General features: G+C 41.5%; 1 protein-coding gene across 1 annotated transcript in view; it reads left to right on the top strand.

Annotated features, from left to right (window-relative positions):
* Positions 1–22,207, top strand: part of TRPM8 (transient receptor potential cation channel subfamily M member 8) — a 193,508-nt gene that overhangs the window by 107,031 nt on the left and 64,270 nt on the right. Inside the window, exons 12-15 of the mRNA XM_081943992.1 lie at positions 430–575; positions 11,953–12,065; positions 14,152–14,368; positions 21,314–21,405. Coding sequence (XP_081800118.1) covers positions 430–575; positions 11,953–12,065; positions 14,152–14,368; positions 21,314–21,405 — 568 coding nt within the window. The remainder of the gene's footprint in view (positions 1–429; positions 576–11,952; positions 12,066–14,151; positions 14,369–21,313; positions 21,406–22,207) is intronic.

Genomic DNA, 22,207 nt, shown 5'->3' with positions numbered 1-22,207 from the left:
CTGAGTTCCTTTGGAGATGTAGTAAGGTTGTAGAGGTAACAATGTTTTTTACATTTAAGGTAAGGTAATTTACAGCTGTCCCTGGCATGGAGAACAGTCCTCAGAGATTTAACAATATTTGTCTCAATCTGCTATGATAGTAGCAAATCTCAAGCTATGTTCTTATTTGGATATTATGAAACTGAACCTGGGACGTTCTGCAGGCAAAATAGTTGCTCTAGAATTGAATTTTGGCCTTTTCTCCAAGATCAGGGCATGATTATAAACTGGTCAGGACTGCAAAGGTCCCCATATCACTGAAGCTTGGGATAGGGGTTGATAACCATAACTGGTTTTAGAAGCCACAAAAATTTACCATATAAAATTTAACAGGCAAAATTTTAAAACCAAGAACAGCTTTTTAACTATTCTGAATTTTAATTGTTCTAGAATTGTTCACAGAATGTTACAGCAGTGATGAAGATCTGGCAGAACAGTTACTTATTTATTCCTGTGAAGCATGGGGTGGAAACAGTTGTCTTGAACTTGCAGTAGAAGCTAAGGATCAACAATTCATTGCTCAACCAGGAGTCCAGGTAAAATAGCAAAGATAAGAACATATTTACAGGTTTTATTTGCTGAAACAGAATAGACTATTAATCCATTAATCTTGCGATTATGACTGTTGAGTGAGATTTAATTATGAACATATTAAATATAGGATTGCATGGTAAATATAATGTACTTTGCTCATATCAATATTAATTTAATTCATGGAAAATATTTTTATCTGAAATAGCTTTTTGATGATAGAGAAAAATGATTGCTGTTAGAATAATTAGGAATTCAGAAACTTGAAGGAGTTTTTTCTGAGAACTGAGAAGAAACTCTTTCTTCTCAGAAGCAGGGGTGGGATTCTACTGGTTCAGACCAGTTCAGATGAACCGGTAGGTCCGACGATCAACTGGGAGCAAACCGGTTCACTCCAATGATCAGGTTGGCCTGTCCACCCACCCCTTGCTCTTTGCTTACCTTTATCTTCTCAGCTGTTTGGCACAGCAGAGTGGATTGCCACACCTCAGCTGTTTTACCTACCGGGCTGCAGTAGAAGGTAAGTTTTAGAGCTGTTTTCAAATGCATGTTTGAAAAAGGAACAATGCCTCAGTGTCAGGATACAATGTTCGATTCCAATAGCTTATTTTGCAGCTACATCACACTAATTGACTCATAGTTGTGATCCTCTAAGACAGTGATGGCGAACCTTTTTTGGCTCGCGTGCCACAAGTGGGGGGAGCGCAGGGGGGTCGAGTGCAAGCGTGCCGCACCCATAATGCAACGCGCGACCCCCCCCCCCATTTTTACATGGTTTTTTTGCCCTCCCCAGGCTCCAAGGGCTTTATAGGAGCCTGGGGAGGGTGAAAAGAGCCTCCCCCGACCCCCCGGAGGCCCTCCGGAGGCTTCAGGGACTGTCCGGAGGCTTCCCTGAAGCCTTCGGAACGCTTAAAACCACCCTCCCAGCAAACCGGAAGTCACTTCCGGTTTGCTCGGAGGGTGGTTTTAAGCGTTCCGAAGGCTTCAGGGACAGTCCCTGAAGCCTCCGGGGGGCGGGGGGGCTCTTTTCGCCCTCCCCAGGCTCCTATAAAGCCTCTGGAGCCTGGGGAGGGCAAAAAATACCTTTTAAAAAGGTGAACTCAGTTGGCCAGCGCCTCGCATGCCCTGATAAATGGCTCCGCGTGCCACTTGTGGCACGCGTGCCATAGGTTCGCCATCACGGCTCTAAGATAACTCAGAATTTTCTGCACTACTACTTGGTCTCTCCTATCCAACATTCTTGCCTTTGATTTTTGTTCCCTCATATATAAATATGAGGGTTATAGTTTCCATTCCCTCATTTAAGTAATTTGTTAACACATGAAGAGCACAATTGGTTTTAATCCTCTGTTATCCAACCACAATCAGAATATGGATGGCTATGTAAATTTAATTAAATAAATTTCTTTCTTTCTTTTTTGTAAAAGTTTTTATTTTTAGACAAAGACAAACAAAACCTAAAACATTAAACCCTCTTCAATTACATATAGCATGTCGTTTGGTTACAAGGCTTTTGTGCATCCTTTCCATAGTCCCCACTTTCAATTGTATATAAAATCACAGATTATCCATCTAGTATATATGTATACATCATTATCATTATACATCATTTGTTTAACTATAACTATTATTCCTTCATTTTGAACAAAATGTTCTAGGTATTGGATTCATTTATATTATAACTTTGCATTACATCATCCTGAATCTATTCAATAATAATGTACCTTTGTAATATATTCTATTACATTCTATTGTTCTTATATTATGAAAATTCTCCAAAATTGTTCATCTTTTTGTTCTCTAATTTCAAATGTCAAATTTATTCATTTTGGCACATTCCACTATTTTCTGAATAACTTCCTCCTGCATTGGTATTTTCTCATTTTTCCAATTTTTAGCAAATACAAGTCTAGCTGCTATTAACACATTTACAATCAAATATTTCAATTCTCTCTTGTATATTTCCGGTAATATTCCCAATAAATAGGGAATATTCCCAATAAATCTCAGGTTTAAAGTCTATATGTTTCTGTGTCATTTTTTCCAACCAAATGTGGTTTGGTTGGAAAAATCCAACCAAATATCTTTTAGCGTCTGCACATGTCCACCACATATGGTAATATGAACCCGGTATCTGATGACATTTCTAAAACTTTTCTGATTTATTTGAACATTGAACATTCTTGCTATTCTCGCCAGGGATGCCACTTGTAAAACATCTTATACAAGTTTTCTTTATATGCTGTTGACATTGTAATTTATAATTTTGTGACCATAATTTTTGCCATTTCTCTAAATCAATTCCATGACCAAAATTTCCCCCCCAAGCAATCATAGTTTCTTTAACTTGTTCTTCTTCTAGTTTAACCTCTAATAAGTATCCATATAGTTTTTTAATCATCTTTTCATCAGTACCTGTCAGAATTTTATCCAAGTCAGTCATTTTATCATAAAAACCTTCTATTTTAAGATCTTTATCATATCTAGAATGTATTTGCATATATGAAAACCAGTTCATTCTTATACCTTGTTCTTCTAGTTCTTGCATAGATTTAAGTTCACCCTGTGCATTCAGTATTTCACCATATCTAACTGTTTGTTCCTTTTTGTATGTTATTGAGTATGAGAATGCTTCAATAGTTGATAACCAGACCAGAGTTTTTAGATAATATTTCCTTTTGATCTTCTCCCAGTTTAATAACAAAGCCTCACGTATATAATGCCTTCTGAAATACCCCTGTGTTTTTAAATAAATTTCTTAAATTACTCTTTCCTATTGCTTAGTGTCTAATCTAGGAACATATTTTTATGGTCTTCATAAAAATAGACATTCAATAATAAGGAAGACTGGAGACACCTGGTTTTACACTTTTCCTGTATTTGTTCCAAACATTCAGTAAGTTACTTAATATTGCATATTCTCTTAACAGTTTATGTACATAAATCCAAATAAATCTGTGCAGTGTCTCCAGAATACCTGTCCCTTCCATGGAAATGATGAGACCATAAGTAGAACCTAAAATAACAAGATTGTAAGGGAACTTGAAGGTCTTCTAGTCTTCTAGAGTAGGAGTGTCAGGCCTGCAAGCCGTCTTTTCTTTTTTGGACTTCTGGTCTGCCACACTTTCTATTATTCCACTATGCATTTTCTATTGGGGGAAAATGGGAGGGGGGATTATAGAGAGCTGGATGATATGTAGCTATAACAAAATTCTTTCTAGAAAGCCAAGGTCATCCTTTGTCTCTGCACCTGGCTGAAACTGGATGGGTGGAAGCTGCCAGCATGGCAATGGAATATTGGACCATGTGATGGACTTGTGGGTGTGGGGGCAGGATCTTGAATTTTCAACTGGGTGGGAAAACCTGGAAGCTTTCAGATTTGGGTTTTCCCAGATGTGCCAGCATGGCTCTCTTAATAAATTGGAACTTTGAGGAATCTTTTGCCTTGATTTACTTGTGGATGCTATTTGGAACCCTGACATTGAATCTCCTTTAAAATACTTCACCAGCTACCCCAAACTTTGGGGTGCTGTCCGGGGTCCTGAGCCCCAGCGTCGTTCTGAACCCGAGCGACATGAAGACTCAGGGAAGATGGAGGAGAACAGAATGAGGTATAATGAGGCCTGCCTAATTTAAGGGGAATACCATCCTAGAGGGGATTGGCAGTGAGCCGGACCAGCAAGGAAGGGCGTTTGGCTGAGATGCATGCAGCCAGCACCCAGTGGTTCAGATCCCATCGAGGAAGATCCATCAGGAGAGTCACTGGATGAGCCAGAGGTTGCAGTCATTGGGGGTAGGAATTTCTGCCTGTCCACCCCAGGTAAGTCAAATCTAACTGGCCTCCTGAGGTTGGCACACCCTCGGGAGATGGGAGTTCCTCTGATCGTGGCCAGCGGGATGGAAGTCAATTGCACCAGATCACAACCACCAAGTCTAGTGCTACCAGGCGCAGGCTATACCAACAGTGTTAGAGTCAGTTTCCTGGGGGTCTCTTCCTTGTAATCTCCTCCACCCTTGGGGCCCATACAACCTGGAGGGAATCTCGAAACCAGCAATGGCTGGATCAGCTTTCCCTGGCCTCTGCCCCTTGGCCAATGCCATCCTCAGGGTTGAGGCAAACCGGACTGAACTACAAAGTTGGCCACAACTGCCTTGGCTTCTCTGAAGCTCTCAACAACCCACTGCCACTATTGCTGGACCAAACGCAACCTGGAGGAACCAGCAGTGCAGGTGGCGGTTGGTTTGGGTTCCTCACGTTGCTCACCATCCAACAGTGGTTGCCAAGACTGATGCAGCCTGGCCGGAGCACCAAAGTCAGCTGCGGTGGGTTCATTTCCCCCCACTCCTTCACATCTACATGGCTGCTGCCAGCGGGCCCAGAGCCACTCGAAGGAGGTGACAGCGCAGACTGTGATGGGTGAAATTTGCCAGGAACTGCCCCTGCTTACCCATCACAACCTACGGAGATGGCCTGATCTACTGACAGGCAGGCAGCACTTCACACAGCATGGAGAAGCCCACCACTGAGGCGCCAGCTTAGGCGGCATTTCCCTCTGCAGCCATGAGAAGTTCTCATGAGGTGTGAGAGAAAACCCGGTGAGGATAGAGGAAGCCTCAACCAGCAGAATAGGCATGAAGCAGACTTTGGAAAGTCAAAGGAAAGAAGGGGGGTCCCCCCCCCCTGCCAACCATCTCTTCCCCTTTATAGGTCACAGAGTCCTAAGTCAAGCACCAGAGGCCGGAACGCCGGCTCTGCAGGCATTGGCAGAGGGGACTAGAGGCAAAACAGAGGGAAGGGCTAAATGAGAAGCCTCTCCAGCTGACACAGCCACCAAGTTGGTCTGTAGAGCCACCAAAGGCTCTGGCAAGAGGGCCCAGCCCAACAGCTCCTGATTCCAGACGGGGCCCAGGGAGGCTCTGCCCCAACGGAGGCTGGGTTAAAAAGGGAAGAGGCTCGAAATTGACGGTGCATGGCCAGAAGACACATGAGAGAAGAGGAAAGGGGGGATTCACCAAGCAGGCTGCAGAGGCCCCTCTGCATCCCCCAAAAGTCGATGCAGATTCAGACGAAGTGGGTGAGCCACCCGCTCGAGGAAAGCAATGGAGAGGATGACCCAATGATTAGGGGAACTATCTGTCCATTCACTTTAAAAATCTGGATGATAGTGCTGGGAACCAGAGCCCAATGGGAAATAGAAGCCATTATTGATACTGGCTGCACTCAATGCCTGATCAGCCCCCACATAGTCAAGCAACTGGGCATATGTACGAAGCCCTTGCACACCCCATTAGCTTTGAGCAAGTCAATAGAACACTAATTGGAGGGGGCCCTGCCACCTTAGTCACCGAACTTATTAAAGTTCGGTGAACCCTAACCCTAACTTACAAGTTGCCACCAAGAACTACTTCGGTTCATAGTCATCCCAAAGATGACAGACTCAGTCATATTGGGACTCATTTGGCTGGAGAAGTGTGGTCCTACAATCTCCTGGGAAGGCAATCATAGGAAGCTTGTCATCGATGTTGGACTTCTGCCAAATGCAAGGCAGGACCACCTTGTAGAAGCTACGACCCCAGAGGAGACTAAGGTGCCAGAGCCTGCAGCTCCCGCCCGAGACACCCCACCTGGGAGCCAGCAAATACCAAAATAATACTGCGACTTAGAGGTGATTTTCAGAGAAGAAGATTGCAATTTTCTCCCACCTCATCAATCCACCAACTGCGGGATAGAGTTTGTGCCTAGGACAAAGCTACCAAAGCCTAAGATGTACTTCATAAAGAGATGGCAGAATTGAATAAATACACCGATGCTAATTTGGAGTGGGTGTTCATCCAACCAGCCAAATCCAAGGTAGCTGCCCCCATCATCTTCAAGGGGAAGAAAGATGGGGGGGGTGAGGGGGTGTTGACTTTCATGGTATTAATGCTTTTCGCGTAGCAAACACCCCCTCCCTTTCATGTTGAACCACCTAAACAAGGGCAAGTTGTTTACCAAACTGGACTTAAGAGAAGCATACTATAGCATACGAATTTGAGAAGGGGATGAATGGAAAACCGTGTTCAACTGCCCCCTTGGTAGATTCCAATTCAAAGTCATGCCTTTGACTTACAAGGGGCCCCTGTGGTCTTCATGCAGTATATCAATGAAGTGCTGCATGGGCACATATACAAGGAGGTGCTTGTTTACCTTGATGACATTCTCATCTCTACGGAGACCCTAGAAGAGCACATAAAATTGATGTGGCAAGTCCTGGAAAAACTTCTGGCCACTAAGCTCTACACGAAGCTATCAAAGTGTGAATTCCACAAAACCTCCCTGGATTATCGTATTTCCAGCGATGGGATAGAAATGGACCCAGGGAAAGTGAAAGTGATGCTAGACTGGAAACCCCCACACACCCACAAACAGCTACAAAGTTTCCTGGGATTTGCTAACTTCTATTGACAATTCATCCCAGCATTTGCAGAAGTCACTCTGCCCCTAACTGAACTGTTAAAAACAGGGCCATCGCTGACAAAGCCGAAGCCAACCAACCTATTGGGTGGACAATAGACTGTCAAAAAGCATTTGAAAAATTAAAATGGCTCTTTGCCCAAGAGCCCATTCTGCAACATCCCACCCAGAACAGCAATTTGTAATCCAGGCAGATGCCAGTGATGTGGCTGTAGCAGCAGTGCTGTTGCAAAGAGACAAAAAGGGACAAATCCTGCCTTGCACGTATGTCTCCAAAAAAGCTCACCGCCACTGAAAGAAGATGGGCCATTTGGGAGAAAGAAGTCAATGCAGTCCATTGGGCACTACTCACCTGGAGACATTTCTTAGAGAGTGGGAAAGTGCCATTCAATATCTGGACTGATCATAAAAACCTTGAAGCCTTAAAAAGCTCCAGAAAGCTGTCTCCAAAGGAAGCCCGCTGGGCACAATACTTCAGGAGATTTAATGCAAACTGAAGCACATCTCTGCTTGGAAGAACTTGTTGGCTGATGCCTTATCAAGGAAACTGCAGTTCAATAGTCAGAGGAAGGAGGTGGTTCATGATATAATTCCCCCCCAACTAAATGGCAGCACAGGTCACCACTCATGGCCAGACCAGATGGCCGCCTAATCCCAGCCAGGACAAGCTGACTGCCACACTGAAATCAGTACTGGCAACTGACTCGTGGCTCAACAACAACCAAGACATCCTAATGATGAGACATAGCCTGGAAGGGGTCCAAACTATATGTTCCTGCCAGCTTGAGGCTGGAGATCCTACAGCGAAGCCATGATGCAAGCGCTCAGAGGTCACTTTGGATTCCTAAAAATGCTCCACCTCAGCAGACGTCAATTTTGGTGGCCTAAGGTGAAAGCAGAAGTGGAAGACTACATGAAAAGTTGTGCCATGTGCGCAGCCATGAAAATACGTCAAGACAAGCTCCCTGGACTACTGCAACAGGTGGCCATCCACAGCCAAATATGGGAGGAGATCACAATGGATTTTATCGTAGAGCTCCCAGACAGTGGCAGAAATAAAGTTATCTGGACAGTCATTGACTTATTTTCCAAGCAAGCTCATTTCATTGCTTGCTCAGGATTACCATCAGGAAAGAAGCTAGCAAAGATGTTTGTCAAACACATTTACTACCTACATGGAGTACCCAGGAGAATAACCTCTGATCGCGGAGGTCAATTCACCACCATGTTCTGGAGGGAGTTTCTGAGGTCCATTGGGTCCATGCAAAGACTCAGCTTTTCATCCGAACATGAACGGAGCAGCACAACATACAAATGCAATGGTCAAACAAAACATCCGTTGTTAGGTGGATTACCAGCAGGACAATTGGTCTGACCTGCTACTGTTCACCAAGGTGGCGTATAATGACACTGTCCACAGGAGTACTGGATTAACTCCTTTCCCAGTCAGGGAATAACAGCATGGAATTTGTTCCCATGCCTGAGCTGCCCAGAGAGCCCCCCCTCCTCAATGTTGTTGAGTGAATGGATGGGCACTCTTAAAAATCGGTGGGAGAATATGAAAAAAGCTCTGGCAGAAGCAGTGAAAGAATACAAGAAACAAGCTGACAAGCACCATTCACTCCAACCCCCCTCCCGTGTGGGAGATAAAGTTTTTCTATCGACCAAATATATATGGTTAAGGATGCCTAGCAAGAAATTGGGCAAAAGTTTTTAGGTCCCTTCCCTATAGTCAAAATAAGTAACCCAGTAACGGTTCAGCTCTGCCTGCCTAGAATCCTAGGGAAAATACACCCAGTTTTTCATTGTAGCTTGCTGAAACCTGTGATTGGGTCTAATTTAAGAACGCAGGCCCAACCACCTCCTCCTCCAGTAGTAATATAGGAAGAAGCACACTATGAAGTGAAAAAAAATTTAGACTCTAGATTGTATAGACGTCGTTTTCAATATTTAGTACATTGGAAGGGGTACCCTTTGTCTGAAGCTACATGCGTAAAATGTTGGAATGTAAAAGCTGATAATTTAGTGAAACAATTCCATGATAAATTTCCTGATAAGCCAAAGGGTCACCTGGGGGGTGGGGGGAGAGATGGTTAATTATGCTTATGTTAACCCCCTACATTATTCTCTTTACAGAGGCCCCCTGTCAGACCTGCAAGCCATCTTTTGTTTTTTGGACTTCAGGCCTGCCACACTTTCTATTATTCTACTATGCATTTTCTATTGGTGGGAAATGGGAGGGGAGATTATATGGAGTTGGATGATATGTAGCCATAACAAAATTCTTTCTAGAAAGCGAATGTCATCCTTTGTTTCTGCACCTGGCCGGAACTGGATGGGTGGAAGGTGCCAGCATGGCAATGGAAGATTGGACCATGTGGATGTGGGGGCAGGATCTTGAACTTTCAACTGGGTGGGAAAACCTGGAAGCTTTCAGATTTGGGTTTTCCCAGATGTGCCAACATGGCTCTCTTAATAAATTTGAACTTTGAGGAATCTTTTTCCTTGGACTCTGATTTACTTTTGGGTGCTATTTGGAACCCTGACAAGGAGACTGTAAGGACTTTCCTATCCCCTCAAGAAAGCAGAACTCTTGAAACAGGCAGCATTTCAAAAGGAACTTTTTAGGAGATAGTGATAGCAAGAAGACTTGGTAGGATCTGAAGTTTCCCGCTCAAAACTGTTAGGTTAAAAGTTGTAAAAACCCCTCCCCTCTGTCCAGTCTGAGGTAAGCCAATCCACAAGTGTGAAGTTGTGATAACTTCAAGCTGAGAAGGTGATAAATAGTTGTTCTCAGGCGCCGCTTGCTCGTTCCTTTGAGTTGAGACAAAACAAATGGCCCCAGGGTCATCCCTCCCCAGGAAGATACATCAAAATAAAGGAAAGACCAGAAACAGGAAAGATCATAAAATGTCATCTGGCCCCCATCCAGACCTGATATATACCATTCTGGACAAATAGTTGTCCAATCTTTTCTTGAAAACATCCAATAATGGAGCACTCACAAGTTTTGGAGGCAAGCCATTCCACTAATTAATTGTTTTCACTAAGGAAATTTCTCCTTAGATCTTTCTAATGATCTTCCATTTATTACTTCTTGTGTTGCTCTCTGATACTTTGGAGAACAGGTAGACCCCCTCTTTTTTGTAAGAGCCCCTCACAAAAGACTGCTATCATGTCACCACATCTTTGTTAGACTACACATAATTAGTTCTGAAATCCATGTTAAAGAGCTAAAACTGAACTTCAAAACTGCTAGGCTAACTTGTTCTTCTGAATCCTGTAAATACTGAATTTAATCCTTGGCCTTTTATTAGATTTTATATAAATGTTACTTGTCTGGGTCAATTATTTAAGAGACAGAGAAAAACAGAACTGGTTTGGCACTAGACTAGAAACCAGGAAAGTGTGATTTCTAGTCCCACCTTAAGCATGAAAGCTTGCTGGGTTACTTTGGGCCAATCACTCTCTCTCAGTTCAACCCACTTCACAAGGCTGTTGTGAGGAAAATAGGAGGAAAGAATTATATGTTTGTTTGCCACCTTGAGTTATTTATAAAGTAATAAGGGTGGGGTTAAGGAAAACAAAACAAAAAATTCCGAACCAAATGGTGTAGTAACTTTGTTTAATAAAATATAGCAGAATAATATTTCAACCATATAAAGTCAGCAGTGGTATTGTGAACCATCATCACTGTCACTAACAAATGAGGAGAGACTTTAAGGTTCAAGCACTCTTCTAATTTTATGGAAACCCCAAGAACTCATCACCACTAGTGTCACAATTTAGGAAGCTCAGTTGCTCATAATCACTGATATCACTTTCTTCATTATCTTCATATATGATACTACCTTCAGTTCTATCTAAGGCAGTGATGGTGAACCTTTTAGGCACCGAGTACCTAAACTGCACACATGTGCATGCCCAAACTGAAAGGTGCCCATGTGTGAACATATACATGCACGGATCTGCATGCAGGAACACATGTGAATGTACACATGCACGAATGTGCACATGCACAGATGTGTGCGTATGCGCAGCAGAGACCCAAACACCAACTTAAAAATTAACATTGGTGGCAATTTGGTGCCATCTGCATAGCAGAACAACACAACCATGTAATGTGTTTTCTCATGTCCTGAGGTTTTCATAGTTATGGTTTTGGCACCTTTCAGATCAATAGTCTTATTAGATGGCACATCAAAGGTTAGTGGGACTTCATCCATATTCCCACTCTAGCCAATTTCAAAATTATTTTTCTTCCTAGCATCTATTGCAAATGTATGAAAAGACAGAATCTTAGATTTATATTCTTTTGGCATTTTTTTGTGCAATTCTAGTTTTGGTGCTCATAGAAAGGCCATATAACCTCATAAATCTGTAGCACCATGACGGTGATCCAGTAAAATCCCGAATGCCTTTCTGAATGCTGTAGAACAATGTGTTTGGCTTCATATATTACCAGTTTTGTAGAAACTGTGAAGCCATTATTCCAGTTATGTGTGATCCATTCTTTCATGTCCACTTCTAACTCTGGCCACTTGGCAGCAATCCCACAAAAATTGTGCTTACTTTTATCTTTTTCTTTTTTGCAGCTGATCCATCTGTTTTCTCCACTCTCTTATCCTTTTTTCAGTTGGAGGTGGCCTAAAATGTCTCTCCACTCATATCTATTGTTTATGCCAGGGGCAAAAGTTCCCAATATAAGTTGAATCTTTTCCCCTTCACTATTCTTACAATTCATAATTCAAAATGTGCAAATATAAGCGATATATTTGACTGTTAAGTCTACTTAATTTCAATAGTAGAATTGTACATAAACTATTCAGAGCATTATATACATACCACTGTACTACTGTTGAAGAATTAGGGCATTTGACTAGATCAGACATATAAAGCCCAAATGATTTCATAATTCTATCTTTCAGAATTTTATTTCCAAACAATGGTATGGGGAAATTTCAAGAGACACCAAAAATTGGAAGATCATTCTGTGCCTTTTCCTTTTCCCTTTAATAGGATGTGGCTTCATTTCCTTCAGGTAAAAAAAGCTTTTTATTATGAAGTACATTGTGCATACGTGAGTGAATGTAACAATGGCACTGAAATATATGACTTATGATCATTTTTCACACTTATGACCTTTGCAGCATCCCCATAATCATGTGACCAAAATTCAAATACTTCATAAACAATCTAGACAAGGGATTGAAGGGAAACTCATCAAATTTTCAGATGACACTAACCTGGCAGGAATAGTCATCATCCCAGAAGATAAGCTCAAGATTTTGACAGACTTGAACACCAGGTCTTATCTAACAAAATAAAATTCAATGTAGATAAAAGAAAGATTTTACACCTAGGCAAGAAAAACCAATTGTATAGGTATAGACTATTTTGAAACTTAATGCCAGTAACTGTGAGAGGGATATTGGCAGTGGTGGGATTCAAATAATTTAACAACCAGTTCTCTGACCTAATGACTAGCTGGGTAGGCATGGCTGGGTGGTCATGTGGCTGGGTGGGTGTGGCCAACTCGACATCATTCACGTCAAGGGGTGCTTCTCCTCACCTGGCCTCTCTTGACCGTGGGGATGCTGCAACGGTCATAAGTGTGAAAAACTTCATAGGTCACTTTTTCAGTGCCATTTTAACTTTGAATGGTCACTTAGTAAACTGCTGTAAGTCAAGGATTACCTGTACAAAAATACAAAAAGCTTCTTTGCTTGCAAAGAAGACAGGTAAAAATTCAAACACAATACAAATAATTAAATCACAACCCAGGCAAGCTCAAGTGTAAACGCTTGAGATAAGCCTAATTGCCAAGAAAGCAATTAGTGCTAGAATGTAGCAAAAGAGGGAACACAGTAGCTGTTGCTTTTTAAACCAATTACCAGAACAAATAGACACAGGATTACACTTCACCAAAAACCAGTTTTAGACCAAAAATCCAGAAAGGGTATGTAAACACACGTTTGTATGTCAATCTTTCTAGTTAGCCAGGAAGCCTTGCTGAATGTCACTCATCTTGGTTCCTTGTCATTGAAAGCTTCTTTCCGGCAGCTCTGCTTCATTATTTAATTATTTCTTCAAAGTGCTGATCGGTGCATCCCGGCTGGAAGAACTCCAACAGGAGAGTATTTCCGCCCAAAAGCAGTGTAAAGAGCTTAAAACAACCCTTCCCCTTTAAGAAAGTCAAGCCCCAGCAAAGGAAAAAAAATAGAGTAGATCCAGAGGTGAGAGTAAGTCTAGGTGTACTGCCAATAATGTAATAAGGGTTAATGGAGAGGCAGTTTTTTTTTAAGCAGGGCAATAAAGATTAGGCTAGAAACAACACCAGAATGTTTCTTTCCTGCCTTCCAATGCAATCTTGGGCTGCATTAAGAGAGGCATAGAATCAAAATCATGTGAATTTCTAGTACCGTTTTACAAAGCCTTAGTAAGCACCATCTGCTCCTCCTCCAATTGTGTGATTAGAGGGCATGCACATGCATACTACTAACACAAATGGAGCTGTTTACACATATGTGTGCCTGCCACTCATCCCTTCCCTGCCAGCCCAGGCCACTGTTGGGGACCACTATTCTAGTCTAACCCCCTGCTCAAACAGGAGACCCTATACCATTTCAGACAAATGGCTTCCAGTCTCTTTTTAAAAGCCTTCAGTGATGGAGCACTCACATCTTCTGAAGGCAACTCACTCTACTGGTTTATTATTCTCACTGTTTTCATCGACTCTATGATTCTGTGATTTTAAGTCATCCAGTGAGCTTCTATTGTTGAGAGAAGACTAGAACCCGAGTCTCTCCATTCCCCATCCCCACTGGTTTTCATAATAATTAATATTTATATAAATTTGATGTAGAGAATTCCCCTTTGAAACTCTAACTTATAAACCATTGCCTAAATAATCAAGTAGCTTGAAACTAAGCTGTATCATGTATCTGTTTTAACAATTGCCATTTGGTTGAAAAAGCAATTCAGAATAATTTGATAATATATGCAGATGTAAACTTAAGTGGTTACATTTAATGTTTACATTTAAGTTGTTTTTCAAACCAGTCTCTCCACCTTAATTCTTTTTGGAATAATTAATCTATTGTATGCTATTTGCTTCCTTTATTCAGGAAAAAGCCAATAGAAAGGAGCAAAAAGTTGTTCTTTTACTATGCATGGTTCTTCACTTCACCATTTGTGGTCTTCTCTTGGACTGTTGTGTTCTACATTGCCTTTCTCCTTCTGTTTGCCTATGTCCTGCTGATGGATTTCCAAAAAGAACCTACCATGCTGGAACTGATTCTCTATGTGCTGGTTTTCATCCTGCTTTGTGATGAAGTGAGACAAGTAGGGACTGCTTAGAAATTAAACATGTTTTATTTGCAGGATGATTATTCAAGTTCAAAAAAGCAGTTTGATGTTCACATCTAATTGCTTTCTCCCCATTGTATCTTGATTTTCACAGTTTCCAATAATTTTTTTGAAATGCTGTCTAGCTCTTTAAGTCATAGATTCCATATTTAATTAAATATAAAGATATTTAATTGACAGCTTTAGTGAAACTGTGATCTTCCACATTTTCCATAGTTTCATAGTTCATAAACTTACCCAAATTTTATGCTTTGTTTGTAACTGAGAACTTAAACTAATAAAATTAGGGGAAATGCTTAAACACACCGTAGTTTAAGTCAGCACGAGATGAAAACCATGCTGGTAAGTATGATTTCTTAAATCCTTTTGGAATAGCCATATTTTTATAAGCCTCCAGAATGTCATTAAGGAAGTGGTTATTTTTGCCCTTTGGCATATATGCATATGTGTATATATATAAGGGGAGCATCCCCACAAGTGCCTGCTTTTGCATCCCTCTCATTGGATTTATCAATATGAGAAGGCTCTTAATAAACACACACTATACATTCTAATCAAGCATATTTTATTTGGTTCTGCCTAGTTCCAACTATATTGAACTTTATAAGTTAGCAACCAAAGAATTGTACTTAAAGCTAAACTAATCAATTAACAGAAGCTTCCATAGTAGTGGGTGTTAAATGACAGAAATGGATTTGCCCTATTACATAGAGCTAACCTTGAACAATTCTAAAATTATCACCAGCATTTTGAATTGTGTCAGAGGCAGATAAAATATAGTTTTGCTGTAAGGTCACCATTGCTACATTCCAGATCAGTTGTGATTTCTGAAAAATATTGCTAAGTTGTTCTGAATGAGCTCTGTGTAATAAAGCCACTCTAGATGTAGGTATCCAAAAAGGGAAGTCACCTTCTGGTTGGTGATTCAATTGTAAGGGATGTAAATTTAGGGAAGGATATGGAGGTTTGAAAGAGGTCAGGTGTCTGCCAAGTGCTACTGCCAGCAGAGACAAGAGGTGTATTCTTAAAATAGTCAAGAATGCAAGTAAGGACTGTGATGTTGATGCTATTATTCATCTTGGCACAAATGATCTGTCCCCAAAAGATGTACTTTCTGTGCAGAATGATTTCCAGAGCTTGGAATATGAACTTAGTAGTATAGTGTAGGTTGTAGGCTTATCTTTTCAGAGGCTTTACCAGTATATAAGGAACAAAAAGGGAAGGTCCAGTGTAGCAGAGTTTAATGTGTGACATAAAGGAGTGGTGTAAAAGGGAAGGCTTTGGTTTTATTAGTCATGATGCCTGCAGCTGGTCCAATGAAAAACTGTACAAAAGAGATGGTTTGCATCCATCCAAGAAAGGGACTGAGTTACTTGGCATTAAATTCACAGATTTTTTGGATAAACATTTAAACTGAACAGCGGGGGCAGAGAATTAATTGATACAGAACATTTCTGTCTCCAGCAATCTAAACTTCATAGGGTTATCAGTGCATGTAACATAGATGTTTGTGTAGGTAAGATTATCAGTCCTGCTGTCAAGCAAAACCAAGCATTTAATAGTGAGTGCCATACCATGTGCATGAATCATACAAGTGGCAAGAAAATAGGGGCAGTCAAGCATAACACAGGTTCATAACACAGGTTCATAACACATAACACAGGTAGTAAACACAGGGTCAATAAAAGTGGTCTCAAATGTCTATACACCAATGCACAGAGTATGAGGAATAAACAGGGTGAATTAGAAATTCAAGTAAATGAGGGCAGATACGATATTGTTGCCATTACGGAAACTTGGTGGGATGAAACCCACAATTGGAACATACAGCTAGAAGGATTTAAATTATTTTTTAAAAATAGACCAAATAAAATAGTAGGTGGAGTTGCACTATATATAAGAAATAACTACATCTCTACAGAAATAGAGCACAACAATGATGGGAACTATCTTGAATGCATGTGGGTCAATATTAAAGGGGGGGAATGACATTGCCATAGATCTATACTACAGGCCACCCAACCAAGCAGAGGAAGTAGATGAACTTTTTGCTAGTCAGCTAACTAAGATATGTAGCAAGCACACCACAATAGTAATGGGGGACTTTAATTACCCTAACATCAACTGGGAAACAAACTCTGCACCAAGTGGAAGATCCAACAGGTTCCTAACAAACCTAGCAGACAACTTTGTTTCCCAAAAAGTAGAGAAGGGAACAAAGGGATCTGCCATATTGGACTTAATTCTCACTAACAGAGAGGAAATGATAGAAGGTGTTAGATGACAGAGTACAGGAATCTTGGGAGCAAGCGATCATGCAATACTGGAATTCAACATTATGCAAACACAAGTAGTAGAACAAAGTCATACTAGAGTATTGGACATTAAGAGAGCTAATTTCAATAAACTTAGAGGGAAATTTTGAAAAGTGAGATTATAAAAGGCCAGTCTACCACAATACTAATGAAGAAGAAAAACAACAGCTCCCAATAGAAATCAGCATGGCTGCATAAAGAACTCTTTGACAAATTGAAAGACAAAGAGGATAAATATAAAAAGTGAAAAGAGAGGGACATAACTAAGGCAGAATATCAGCAAATAGCCAGAGCCTGTAAAGATGAAGTGAGGAAAGCTAAGGCTCACAATGAAGAAACGCTTGCCACAAAAGCAAAAAATAACAAAAAAATATTCTTCCAACATGTTAAAAACAAGAAAAAGGTTAAGGAAACAATTGGTCCATTGCTGGGAGCAAGCAGCAAGAAGGTGACAAGCAACAGGGAGAAAGCAGAACTATTTACCTCATCTTTTGCATCTTTCTTTACACAAAGGGGAAAAACAGCCCAACCTACCAAAAACAGCACCACAAAAATCAGATAGCAGAACTATTTACCTCATCTTTTGCATCTTTCTTTACACAAAGGGAAAAAACAGCCCAACCTACCAAAAACAGCACCACAAAAATCAGATTAGGAACACAAGTTGAAATAGGGAAGAAAATGGTAAGTGAGCACCTATGTACCCTAGATGAGTTCAAATCACCAGGACTGTATGGATTACACCCCAGAGTTCTGAAGGAACTGACGAGATCTCAAAACCACTGAACTATATCTTTCAGAGATCCTGGAGCACCGGAGAACTCCCAGAGGACTGGAAAAGAGTTGATGTGGTTCCCATCTTCAAAAAAATGAAAAAAATAGATCCAGGAAACTATAGACTTATCAGCCTGACCTCAATACCAGTGAAGATTCTGGAAAAGATAATCAAGCAATGAATTAGCAAACACCTAGAACTAAACAAAGTAATAGCCAAAAGCCAACATGGGTTTGTCAAAAACAGATCATGCCAGACTAATCTTATTGCATTCTTCGACAAAGTGACAAAATTAGTGGATCAGAGGAATGCCGTCAATATAATTGACTTGGATTTCAGCAAGACATTTGATAAAGTAGACCATAACCTACTACTAGATAAAGTAGAAGAATGTGGGTTAGACAGCACCACCACCAGATGGATTCGTAACTGGCTGACCAACCACACTCAATGTGTAGTCCTCAATTGAACAGCATCTACATGGAGGGAAGTATGCAGTGAAGTACCCCAAGGCTCTGTTTTAGGCCCAGTACTCTTCAACATCTTCATCAATGATTTGGATGAGGGGATAAATGGGGAACTCATCAAATTTGCAGATGACACCAAGATGGCAGGAATAGCCAACACTCCAGAAGATAGGCTTAAGATACAGAAGGATCTTGACAAACTTGAACATTGGCACTATCTAACAAAATGAAATTCAATGGTGAAAAAAGTAAGGTTCTATATTTAGGCAAGAAAAACAAAATGCATAGGTACAATATAGGTGGTACCTTGCTCAATAGTAGTAACTGTGAGAGGGATCTTGGAATCCTAGTGGACAACCATTTAAATATGAGTCAGCAGTGTGCAGCAGCTGCCAAAAAAGCCAACACAGTTCTAGGCTGCATAAATAGAGGGATAGAATCAGGATCATGTGAAGTGTTAATACCACTTTATAATGCCTTGGTAAGGCCACACTTGGAATACTGCATTCAGTTTTGGTTGCCACGATGTAAAAAGATGTGGAGATTCTAGAAAGAGTGCAGAGAAGAGCAACAAAGATGATTAGGGGACTGGAGGCTAAAACATATGAGGAACGGTTGCAGGAACTGGATATGTCTAGTTTAATGAAAAGAAGGACTAGGGGAGACATGATAGCAGTGTTCCAATATCTCAGGGGTTGCCACAAAGAAGAGGGAGTCAAACTATTCTCCTGAGCACTTGAGGGCAAAACAAGAAGCAATAGGTGGAAATAATCAAGGAGAGAAAGCAACTTAGAACTGAGGAGAAATTTCCTGACAGTTAGAACAATTAATCAGTGGAACAGCTTGCCTCCAGAAGTTGTGAATGCCCCAACACTGGAAGTCTTTAAGAAGATGTTGGATAGCCATTTGTCTGGAATGGAATAGGGTTTCCTGCCTAGGCAGGTGGTTGGACTAGAAGACCTCAAGGTCCCTTCCAACTCTGGTATTGTATTGTATTGTATTGTATTGTATTGTATTGTATTGTATTGTATTGTATTGTATTGTATTGTATTGTATTGTATTGTATTATAGATGCAATTAAAGAAAATGTCACTAGGGAGATGTATAACTTTAATCAGGAATAAAAACAGTGCTTGTTTCTGTAGGTACTGCAAGATGAAGTTGAGTTGGGTAAAAATCAGATTTGGTAGCATTTTTCCTTTAGAAATAAAGACAATAGAAAAAAGAGGAAGAGGAAAGACATGATTTAAAAAAATGCAATCATTTATAGCACATTTGAAGTTATAATGCCACATTGATGCATTTTTGTCCCAGTAGGCACAAAAGCCAAGAGCTAAAAGCATGCGAAGAAGAGATTTCTTAGGGGTTTTTTACAGGGGTTTTTAAACCAAAATTTAAGGGGGGGAGGGGGGTTGATTCAGATGGCTCAGACAGGCTTGGGGGGGAGTCTGCCAGGGCACAGGCCAGATCTAACTAATGGGCGCGGGTTGGGAGTGCTGGGAAGGGTTGGGATTCCGGGAGAGACATTAAGCCATTCCATTGGGGGGTTCACGATCTCTACTGTTTGTGGGAGAGGCAGATATGGTGGGGGCCGAGGGCCAAATTATGTTCAGAGGACGCGGGTTCGCTGTTTAAGAGCAATCGCGCATTCCAACCCTCATCGCCCTTCTCGCACCCCCGAGTGCTTGGGGTTACAGGACCCTAGTCTCCGGCTGGTGTCGCTTAACGCCAGGTCCGTGGTACATAAGGCTCCCCTCATTTACGACCTCATACAAGAGGGTAGAGCGGACCTGGCGTGCATTACAGAGACCTGGTTGGGCCCTGAGGGGGGTGTTCCCCTTAGCGAACTATCTCTATCAGGCTTCCGGGGGTTTCACCAGCCGAGAGCCCAGGGCAGGGGCGGGGGGGCGGTGGTTATTAGGGAAAGTCTCAGACCTCAAGAGGTCACTGTGCCTCAGATAGGCGGGTGTGAGTCCCTTTTTGTGAAGTGGGGCCTTGGAGCTCAGGTGGGCCTTTTTGTTACGTACCTGTCTCCCTGCTATGTTTCATTGGCCCTGCCGGAGCTGCTGGATGTGTTAGTTAGATTGGCAGTTGATTTCCCCAGGCTTATGGTCCTGGGGGATTTCAATCTGCCTTCCATTGGCGAGACATCCGAGTCAACTCGGGAGTTCATGGCTTCCATGACTGTGATGGACCTAACTCAGTTAATTCAAGACCCCACCCATAATGGGGGACACACGCTCGACCTGATTTTTGTCTCTGGGCAGTGGATGAATGATCTAGATTTAGGGGATATTTCTATTCAACGTGGCTTAGTTTAGAAGAACACCTGACGGCCGTGACCAGGGGGGCTTTTGCCAGGTTCGCCTGGTATGTCAGTTGCGCCCCTTCCTGGATCGGGATGCTCTGTGCACAGTCACTCATGCCCTCGTCCTTTCTCGCCTGGACTACTGCAACACTCTCTACATGGGGCTGCCCTTGAAGATCACCCAGAGGCTTCAGCTGATCCAGAATGCAGCCGCGCGGGTTATCATGGGGGTACCTAGGTACTCCCATGTTACACCCCTTTTAGGCGGCCTGCACTGGTTGCTGGTTGTTTTCCGGGTGCGATTCAAGGTATTAATTATGACCTTTAAAGTGCTCCATGGCTTAGGCCCAGGGTACCTGCGAGACCACCTACTGCCACCAGTAGCCTCCCATTGTCCAGTACGATCCCACAGAGTTGGTCTTCTCAGGGTGCCGTCGGCCAGACAGTGTCGGCTGGTGACCCCCAGGGGGAGAGCCTTCTCTGTGGGAGTGCCTTCCCTCTGGAATGAGCTGCTCCCAGAGTTTCGCATAATCCCTGACCTCCGGTCCTTCCCACGTGCCCTAAAAAGTTGGCTTTTCCAGCAAGCCGGCCTGGCCTGTTAATTTTATCTAATTTTTAAAATGTTATTGTTATATTAATTGGGTTTGGTTTTTTGGATATTTATTTAATTTCCTTTTAACTTTTGTGATGTGTTTTTTAATGTTGTACGCTGCCCTGAGTCCTTTAGGAGAAGGGCGGCATATAAATCCAATAATACACAAACACAAACACAAACACAAACACAATTTCAAACTATCAATTTTCCCCAAGCCATCCAAGTTAGTGAAATCGGTGATACACAATTGTGTAGATTCCATGGCAAAGCATCCAAGAAGTCAAACTGTCCTTATCTCATTTTTTCCTTTGATTCTTACCAACTTCCTTAAGTTAAATAGCTTGATAAATAGCACATATATTAGTTTCCTATTAGGTACACATAAATGTTTGAATTCATGGTATTGTTTACTTATCTTTATTCTATTGAGTATATAATTTTCTGTTTCTGTTTTTTATTAGTGGTATATGAATGGAAGTAAATACTTTTCTGACTTATGGAATGTTATGGACACCCTTGGAATTTTCTACTTCATATCAGGAATTGTGTTCAGGTATGTTTCAGTTGATCCATGGTGATACTTCTATTGCCTTGAGTTCAGAGCTAGAAGAACAAAAATATACTATAATAATTATGTAAAAAAACAAGTGACATGCAGAAAATTCCTGCAGTTTATCTCATTAATTTTCAATCAGATAGAAAAGCTAATGCTTTTGAAATTCATTTCCAAGGCAAAGAATATATGGGCGAAATACATGGGCATGATGGGATATTGGCATTTTATTAAGTGGCTGAAAGCTGTGCATTGTGGACATACTATTTGGTCTTTCTCTGTACAATCAACTGTCCAACATCCAGAAAAAGAGAATAACAGAGTTGGAAGATACTTTGGAGGTCTTCTAGTCCAAGCCTTCTGCTCAGGCAAAAGACCCTTTACCATTTGAGACAAATGGTTGTCCAATCTTTTTTTTTTTAAAAAAAACCTCCAGTGATGGAACACTCACAACTTCTAAAGGCAAGTTGTTACACAGGTTTACTGTCAGAAATTTCTCCTTAGTTCTAGGTTGCTTCTCCCCTTAGTTTCCGTCCATTGCTTCTTGTCCTGCTTTCTGGTGCTTTGGAAAGTAGGTTGACCCCCTCTTGTTTATGGGAGTCCCTCAAATATTGGTACACTACTATCATGTCACTCCTAGTCCTTCATTTTACTAGACTAGACATACTCAGTTCCTGCAACTGTTCCTCATATGTTTTAGCCCCCAGCCCTCTAATCATCTTTGTTGCTCTCTCTGCATTCTTTGTTGCTCTTCTCTGCATGCCTAATAAATCTATACTTTGAGGAATCTTGCCTTGGGGTT

The sequence above is a fragment of the Natrix helvetica genome (genome assembly GCF_964273705.1).
Source record: "Natrix helvetica genome assembly, chromosome: 2".
Classification (NCBI taxonomy): domain Eukaryota; kingdom Metazoa; phylum Chordata; class Lepidosauria; order Squamata; family Natricidae; genus Natrix; species Natrix helvetica.
The sequence above is the reverse complement of the archived record's forward strand: the minus strand, read 5'-3'. Positions and strand labels throughout refer to the sequence as shown.